At 48.0% G+C, this 8,346-nt stretch overlaps 1 protein-coding gene across 1 annotated transcript in view; it reads right to left on the bottom strand.

The window, feature by feature from the left end:
* Positions 1 to 8,346, bottom strand: part of SRP68 (signal recognition particle 68) — a 30,012-nt gene extending 21,666 nt beyond the window's left edge. Inside the window, exons 1-3 of the mRNA XM_084750117.1 lie at positions 8,121 to 8,346; positions 6,257 to 6,323; positions 1,335 to 1,448 (exon numbers count right to left, since the gene is read on the bottom strand). Of these exons, the coding sequence (XP_084606243.1) occupies positions 1,335 to 1,448; positions 6,257 to 6,323; positions 8,121 to 8,298 (359 nt within the window). The 5' untranslated portion in view covers positions 8,299 to 8,346. The remainder of the gene's footprint in view (positions 1 to 1,334; positions 1,449 to 6,256; positions 6,324 to 8,120) is intronic.

Here is an 8,346-nt window from a genome sequence, read left to right on the forward strand (position 1 = left end):
AACATACAAAACCCTCAAGGGGACAGTTATGTTGAAGTGCTAGTGCCTGCTCGGGAGAACGGGGCCTTGTAGCCGCATGACTGCGGGACACAAACCGTTCTGCACCTCACTCTGCACTAACACACCTAACACAGCTGCGGCTGGCACTTCCTGAGGGGTCAGTAACTAAGTCTGCCAAGATCCTCAGCGATCTCTAAATTGCTCTGCATAGTATTATTTTCCTCTTTTTCTTTTTCTTAAGATTTTATTTATTTCATGTCTATGAGTACTCTATTGCCCGCCAGAAGAGGGCACCAGATCTCATTATAGATAGTTGTGAGCCACCATGTGGTTGCTGGGAATTGAACTCAGGACCTCTGGAAGAGCAGTCTCTTAACCACTGAGCCATCTCTCCAGTCCCCTTCCTCTTTCTTTTAATGGGAATTAGACTTAGAGCCAGGCTCATGGACAGTGTCAAAGTGCTCTCTCCATACCTGAGCTATGTTCCCGGCCATTTATGTTTGTTTTGTTTTGAGGCAGGAGCTCACTAAGCAGATTCTCCTGCCTCAGCCCCCCGACTAGCTGGAATCACAGGACTGCTCCACCAGTCCCAGCTCTTTAATCTTTTAAAAACTTTGTCCAACCAAAATAAAGGATCTTGGGGCTGAAGTGTGGCTCAGTGGCAGTAGGCATCACAAAACCTTCATCAGATGCAAATCTAATTTTCATTTTTTTTTTCTTTCTTTTTTTGGTTTTTCAAGACAGGGTTTTTCTGTGTAGCTTGGCTGTCCTGGACTCACTTTGTAGACCAGGCTGACCTCGAACTCACAGCGATCTGCCTGCCTCTGCCTCCCAAGTGCTAGGATTAAGGCGTGCACCACCACTGCCTGGCTTACTACCCAGCTTCTCACATGGAAGCTGTCTCTCCAGCCTTAAACCTAATCTATACAACCAGGCAGGAAGAAAACCATCTGGTCCAAACTAAAGTTCCAGAAACTGATTCCCCGGAGATGCTCAATATACATTACTTCGCAGACTGATCTTTCCTTGTGCAGAAGGGGCAATCTGAGATAGGTTGCCCTCAAATTCACTCAGTAGCCAAGGGAACGACCCTGAATTCTTGATCTTCCCGCCTCCATTTTCCAGGCGATGGGATTACGGGTGTGTATGCTACCATGGGGATCACAGCCAGGGTCCTGTGTACGCTAGACAGGCACTGCAGCAACTGAGCAAAGCACAGCTACCCCAGCGTTGCTCTGTTCTGTCAGAGGACACACAAGAGAGTGCAAGGACTGAGTGTGCTGCTGGGCACAGGTGAGTCCAAGTGACAGCAAGATGGACTCAGAGCCTGGCACCTGTTATCAGTCAGGAGCTCCTCCGTTACTTTCTTCCCAGTGAATTTGTGTCTGTTCCCCATCTTAAAGTTGAGTGTTTTCCGGAGTCTTCTTTGTCTTCGAGAACAATAGCCCCTGTGGTGAAACACAAAACCAGAACCATTCAGTCAAGCCAGTGGGACTGTGGGCCAAAGAGTCTATAACACACCAAGGCAAAGTTTCAGAGGACTATTTATGGTGACTACTGACATCATGTCACCTGCCCAACAGCTACCCAACCAGCACACACTGGCCACTGCAGCCCAAGCAGGCCTGGAGTTCACTGCATAGCCCAGGTTGACCTCAAACCCCAAGTCAATCCTCCTGCCTCCATTTACCAAGTGTTAAGATTACATGTATAAGCCACATATCTTGCCTAAAATATTTAAATATATTCCCATTGGCACACTCTTTATTTTATTTTATTTTAAAGATTTTATTTATTTATTACTAAGACTACAGTGCTCTGCCTGCACGTACACCTGCGCGCCAGAAGAGGGCACCAGATCACATTATAGATGGTTGTGAGCCACCAAGTGCTGCTTGCTAGGAATTGAACTCAGGACCTCTGGAAGAGCAGTCAGTGCTCTTAACCTCTGAGCCATCTCTCCAGCCCCCAGCACACTTTTTAGAAAGATTTGTTTTGTTTTGTTCTGTTTTTTGAGACAAGGTTTCTCTGTGTAGCCTTGGCTGTCCTAGAATCACTTTGTAGACCAGGCTGGCCTCGAACTCACAGTGATTTCACCTGCCTCTGCCTCCCGAGTGCTGGGATTAAAGGCGTGTGCCACCACGCTCGGCCTAGCAAGATTTTTAAAACTGTTTTTCTGTATAGAATGCTTTACCTACATGTGTGTCTGCACCACTTGTGTGCTTTGTACCCTCAGAAGCCAAAAAAAGCTGTTAGATCCTTGGAGCTGCAGTCAGTTATGAGCCATTAACTCAAACCTGAGTCCTCTGGAAGAGTAGTCAGTGCTCTTAACTCCTGTGCCACCTCTCCAGCCCCCAGAATCAGTCTTAAACGCTTCCAGGGGGCTGGAGAGATGGCTCAGCGGTCAAAAGCACTGGCTGCTTTTCCAGAGACCCGGGTTTGACTCCCAGCACCCACATGGCAGATCACAACTGTCTGTGGCTCTGAGATCTGACACTCTCACACAGACATACATGTAGGCAAAAACACCAATGCACATACAATAAAAATAAATAAATTATTTTTTTAAAAAAAGGTTCCAGGATACAGACTACTAAACATAGGAGCCAACATGGCTGGCAGTGCACACACAGCACTCAGAGATGGAGGCACAGCAGTGCACACACAGCACTCAGAGATGGAGGCACAGCAGTGCACACACAGCACTCGGAGATGGAGGCACAGCGGTGCACACACAGCGCTCAGAGATGGAGGCACAGCGGTGCACACACAGCGCTCAGAGATGGAGGCACAGCGGTGCACACACAGCGCTCAGAGATGGAGGCACAGCGGTGCACACACAGCGCTCAGAGATGGAGGCACAGCGGTGCACACACAGCGCTCAGAGATGGAGGCACAGCGGTGCACACACAGCGCTCAGAGATGGAGGCACAGCGGTGCACACACAGCACTCAGAGATGGAGGCACAGCGGTGCACACACAGCGCTCGGAGACCGAGGCAGGAGGAGCAGGGGCTCAATGCAGACCTTGTCTACACAGTCAGCCTGAGCTATCTAAGACTCCATCTCAGAAAGGCCCAAGTAAACAAATAATGAAGTCTACACCCAAAATCTATGAAAATGTCCATGGTACCTGCTAATCTCTGGGTCTCTAAGGTAACAAACAAGTTCTGCTGTTATAACTTTATAAATTCATATGCTATGTGGAACTCAAAAAAAAAAAAAAAAAAAAAAAAGAATGGAGCCAGCCCCGTGCCTTGGACTGGGGGAGGAACACCAAATAAGGGGTATGTAATTACAAGCTTTTTATTAGGTAGCTCGATAGAGTACAGTTCAACTTTTGTTGCTAGAAGGAAAAAGAAAAGAGAGTGAGAGACAGCCCCTGTGGAAGTGTGGCCTGCATGTGCACAGCTGTGGAGTGGTGCCAGTTGCAGTGCCAGACAAGTTCAGAGCTGCTCAAGTCCCCAGAATAAGGCCAGCAATAATGAGATGTTTACTCACAGCAACTGTGGGCTAGTGAGGCACGTTTCCATGAGAGCCTGCTGTGTAAGAAAATGCGAGGTAGAGCTGCTCCCAGCTATCAGCACGCAGCACCTGATTTAACACTGTGATGCTCAAATCATGAGAGAAGAAACAATCGCAGACCTCAGAGAGTGCTTTAAGCATTTTCTGCAGTAAGGGAGCAGTTTACCACCTGGGACGTTTCACAGCTTATGCTGCCTTAGCCAAGAGTCTGAACTTATTCTGGGAAAGGGACACACGTGCACCATGCACACACCCGGACAAACCCTTCCTGTAACTATGGGGTTATTCTACAGAGTGATAACCCTAGAGCAATTCTCTAACTGCCTGGCCTCCTGTCCTCTGCTTCCTCACTCTAGCCCACTTGGCCTCTAACCATGGTAACCTCTCTACGATGCCATCAATAAGGCCAAAACTGGGGCCAGGGAGAAGGCACGGTGGTAAAGATGTCTGCTACCAAGCCAATGACCTGACTTCCACCCTTGAGACTCACATGGTGGGAGGAGAGAAGCGACCTTCTCAAGCTGTCCTCCACAGCTGCGCCTCGGCAAGCACATACCACACACAAACAATGTGAACACAAAATAAATACAAGCCTTCTAAAAACAAAGGACCGAAAGATGGCTCTGTAGGTCAGATCACCTCCTACTCTTCCAGAGGACCTGTGTTCAGCTCCCAGCAGCTCATGCGTGGTTCACCGCCACCTCTAGCAGTCACTCTACTTCCAGGGGACCTAACACCCTCCTCTGGACTCCATGGGCACCTGCCCAGAAGAGAGCTTCAGATTCCCTGGAACTGGAGTTCCAGACAGCTGAGAGCCAACTTGTCAAACCAGCCCCAGTCACACTGTGAGAAGCTGCCACCAAAAAAAAAAAAAAAAAAAAAAAAAAGACCTAGCCGGGTGTGGTGGCCCACACCTCTAATCCCAGCACTTTGGGAGGCAGAGGCAGGCGGATCACTGTGAGTTCGAGGCCAGCCTGGTCTACAAAGTGAGTCCAGGACAGCCAAGGCTACACAGAGAAACCCTGTCTCGAAAAAAATAAAAAAAATAAAAAAAAATAAAAAACTAAAAAACAAAAACAAAAAACAAACAAACAACCTGAGACTGCCAGCATGGAGAGCAACACCTGTATGACCAGCCTGAGGCAAGCTGACTTTAAGGCTAGCCTGGGCTACATAGCAATTCTGAGGTCAGCCAGTATTATATCGTGAGACTCTCTCAACAAAACAACAAGAACACAATAAGCCCGGTGCTCACCTATAAACCAAGCAGGTGGCAGGTGGCAGAAGACAGCAAGCTGGAGGCCAATGCAGACCATACAGACCCTGGCTCAAAACAACTAAGCCAAACTCCATACCCAAAACAGACGTACTCTAAGGTAGGGCTTAGTAGTAAAGTTCCTGCCAAGTGTGCAACTGCCCTGGGCTCAATCCCAATAAAAATGAAATCAAGTGTCATTTGAAAAGGGTACATTCAGCTAGGCAGCGGTGGCAGCAGCACACACCTTTAATCCCAGCACTCGGGAGGCAGAGGCAGAGGCCAGCCTGGTCTACAATGCAAGTCTAGGACAGCCAAGACTACACAGAGAAATCCTGTCTTGAAATACAAAAAACAAAAAACAACAAAAAAAGAAAAGGGTACATTCTATTTTTTTAAAGATTTATTTTTTTATGTACATTTATATTTCTGTATGTCTACATGTACACCTGCAGGCCATAAGAAGACACCGGATCTCATTATAGATGGTTGTGAGCCACCATGTGGTTGCTGGGAATTGAACTCAGGACCTTTGGAAGAGCAGACAGTGCTCTTAACCTCTGAGCCATCTCTGCAGCCCCTAAAAAGGGTACATTCTATTATATACAAAAATCTGACTACAGTCTGCCTGGCTTAATAAGGAAAGACTGGGGCCAGTCATATCAAAGAGCCCACCTGAAAGGGTTTCTGCTGACCAAGCCTGCGTCAAAATAAGCATGAAAATAGTTTATAAGTCATAAAACATATTGGACCCTGTAAGCACACACAAAATATGCACCAACACACTAAGAGCCTAGCAAAAATGCGTATTTCAAAGTTTTCCCCATAAAATACTTAGGAAAAAATACAAAGAAAGAGTGGCTTTGCAGGGAGAATCTCCTAACCTCCTGTTTTAAAAAAAAGATTTATTTATTTATTATTATGTATACAGTGCACTGCTTGCATGTACTCCTGCAAGCCAGAAGAGGGCGCCATATCACATTACAGATGGTTATGAGCCACCATGTGGTTGTGGGAATTGAACTCAGGACCTTTGGAAGAGCCGGCCACGCTCTTAACCACTGAGCCATCTCTCCAGCCTCAACCTCCTTAATCAAAGACCACACCAACCATAACAAGTAATTTTTACTTTTATGTGTACGAGTGTTTGCCTAAGTGTTCGCTGGTGCAGCAGATTCATGCAGTGTTGGCACGGGTCAATGAGAGCTTCAACCCCGGAGACTTGAATCTACAGACAGTTGTGAGGCATCTGGGGCTGAGAATCAAACCCAGGTCCTCTGGTGCTTTTTAATCCCTAAGCCATTTCTCCAGCCTTCATAAAAATTTCAACTTAGAGTACATACCTTTTGAAGCCTCAATATAAATGCTGGACTGTGTAGGCACTTTCCACTACAGCAGAGTGTGCAAGGAATTAACAAAAACAGCTAGGTTAGAACATGCCACAATTATTGCCACACATGGTGTGCGGGACACTGACCTGTAGCGCTGGAAGTCTCCGTGCCGTAAGCCATGCTGCTGCTGGGACTCCTTAATAATCTGAAGAACTAGGGCCGAGATCAAGGAAAAGCTCACGCTAACCTCCTGTAAGAGCCCAAGCACATTAACCATGGGATTCTGCTAAATTAATCACTTTTCAATAGTTGTCCTGGCTCAGGACAAGGCTAAACCTACAGAAAAGTGAACTGTCCCAGCCGTTACTATTTTCAGACAAGAAGGGAAGACAGTGCTGGTCGGGGTCCGAAACCCAGATGCTGTGCTCTAAATGCTGCCTCTGAGGTGCCTACCTGGAGTGCACACGTCACTCATTCAAACAGACTCTACACTGCCACCAGTGCTTGCCAAATTCAACTTTCCTTAACAGCTGTCACGCTTCCAAAACCTATGACCAGCAAATGTCAACCAAAATAAGACAATCTCCATAAAAAAGTATTCATTTTTCTTCTTCCTGGAGTCCATAATAAAACCAGGGCATTCTAACAGGTATTAAGGATACTACCGGAGCCAAAAATAAAGCTATTCAATCCATGAGAATCTACACAAAACGCTTAATGTTTTATTTCAGAAATTCCTCTAAATCAACTCCATTTGATCTGCATTTCAAAAAGCCACAAAGGACTCCAGCAATGGCGTGTGCCCGTATTTTCGGTGCTCAGAAGGTACAGAGAGGATGCGCAAGAGTTCTGACGCCAAACACAAAAGAAGCAGGAGAGATGGCTCAGTGGTTAAAAGCACTTGCTGCACTTCCAGAGGATCCAGGTTCAACTCCCAGCACCCACATGGAGGCGCATAAGGATCTGTAACCCCGGGTCCAGGGAATCCAGCACCTTCTTCAGGCCTCTATGGGGACCAGGCACACATGTGGCACACATATGTACATGCAGGAAAACACACACATAAAATAAAATTTAAAAAAAGAACATTAAAAAAAAAGCCACATACTACTATTGCAACCACACAAATGATATATAAACTGATAGAAACAGGACAATGATGGGGAGGTTGCTCAGCCGGCACAGGACTTGCCGTCTGAGCACGAGGACATGACTTGGGACTCCCCGGAACCCATGTAAAAAGGCCAAACGCGGTGCATACGTCATCCCAAAGTTGGGGAAGGCAAAGTCAGGAAGATCCTTGGGGCCTCCTGGTCATCCAGTCTAGCCCGGGTGCTGAGCTCCTGATTTAATGAGAGGCTCAGCCTCAAATCCCAACGTAGAGAGTGAGGAAGACGATATTGACCTCTGACCTGCACACACCACACAGCACGGACGCCTCCACCAACAACCATACCCACGCCGACCCGTATACCCAAGAAAGCAATTCCTCCAGCTCTTCGTGAAGATTCCAACAAGACAAAAAATGCCTACAAGACCTACTTAAAAAAGCAACCCTACACACTCCACTTTCAAAGCATCTAGCTGGTTTATTAACCACTACACAACAGCTGTCCAACAATAGCCCTACAGAGAAATGTTAAGACTGCAGTTTCCGCTCCACAGTCCAGGGGCTCAAGGTACGGGCCAGGAGCTCTCTACGGGGTGCTAGCTGGAATGTCAATCCCAGCTCAGCCCCCCAACCGGACACCTGGGGGGCAACAGGGGGACCCTGCCCAACATCTCCACACCACCTGGGCGGTGGGGGGCGAGCTTAGAAGGCGAGGAGCTTGCGAGGAAAGACCAGAAGAGAGGCAAACCCAGAATCTGTGAATCCCACAAATGAAGAGCAGGAGAAACTGCACGCCTCGGCCCCCGCAGCCCAGGTGCCAGCACCCCGCTGCCTCGCCCGCCCCCAGCCCTCCAGATCGACACGTAGTCATTGCGAGTTAGGCCACTGTTCTAGGATACTCTCCAAACTCAGGCTATCCCCGAATTCTTTGTTTGCCTTCGATCCGGCTGAAGGGCGTTCGTTTTCTTTATTCTCGTCTCCTCCGGCACTGCGTCCACCACCGCTGCCTCCGCCGCCGCCGCCACCGCCGCCGCTGCCACCACTACCTCCACCCGGGACCTGCTTCTCAGCAGCCATCTTGCCCCTGCGCCGCAAAGCAGGACGGGATGGAGGAGGCGAGACGAC

The sequence above is a fragment of the Acomys minous genome (assembly GCF_964271855.1).
Source record: "Acomys minous genome assembly, chromosome: 12".
Lineage (NCBI taxonomy): Eukaryota > Metazoa > Chordata > Mammalia > Rodentia > Muridae > Acomys > Acomys minous.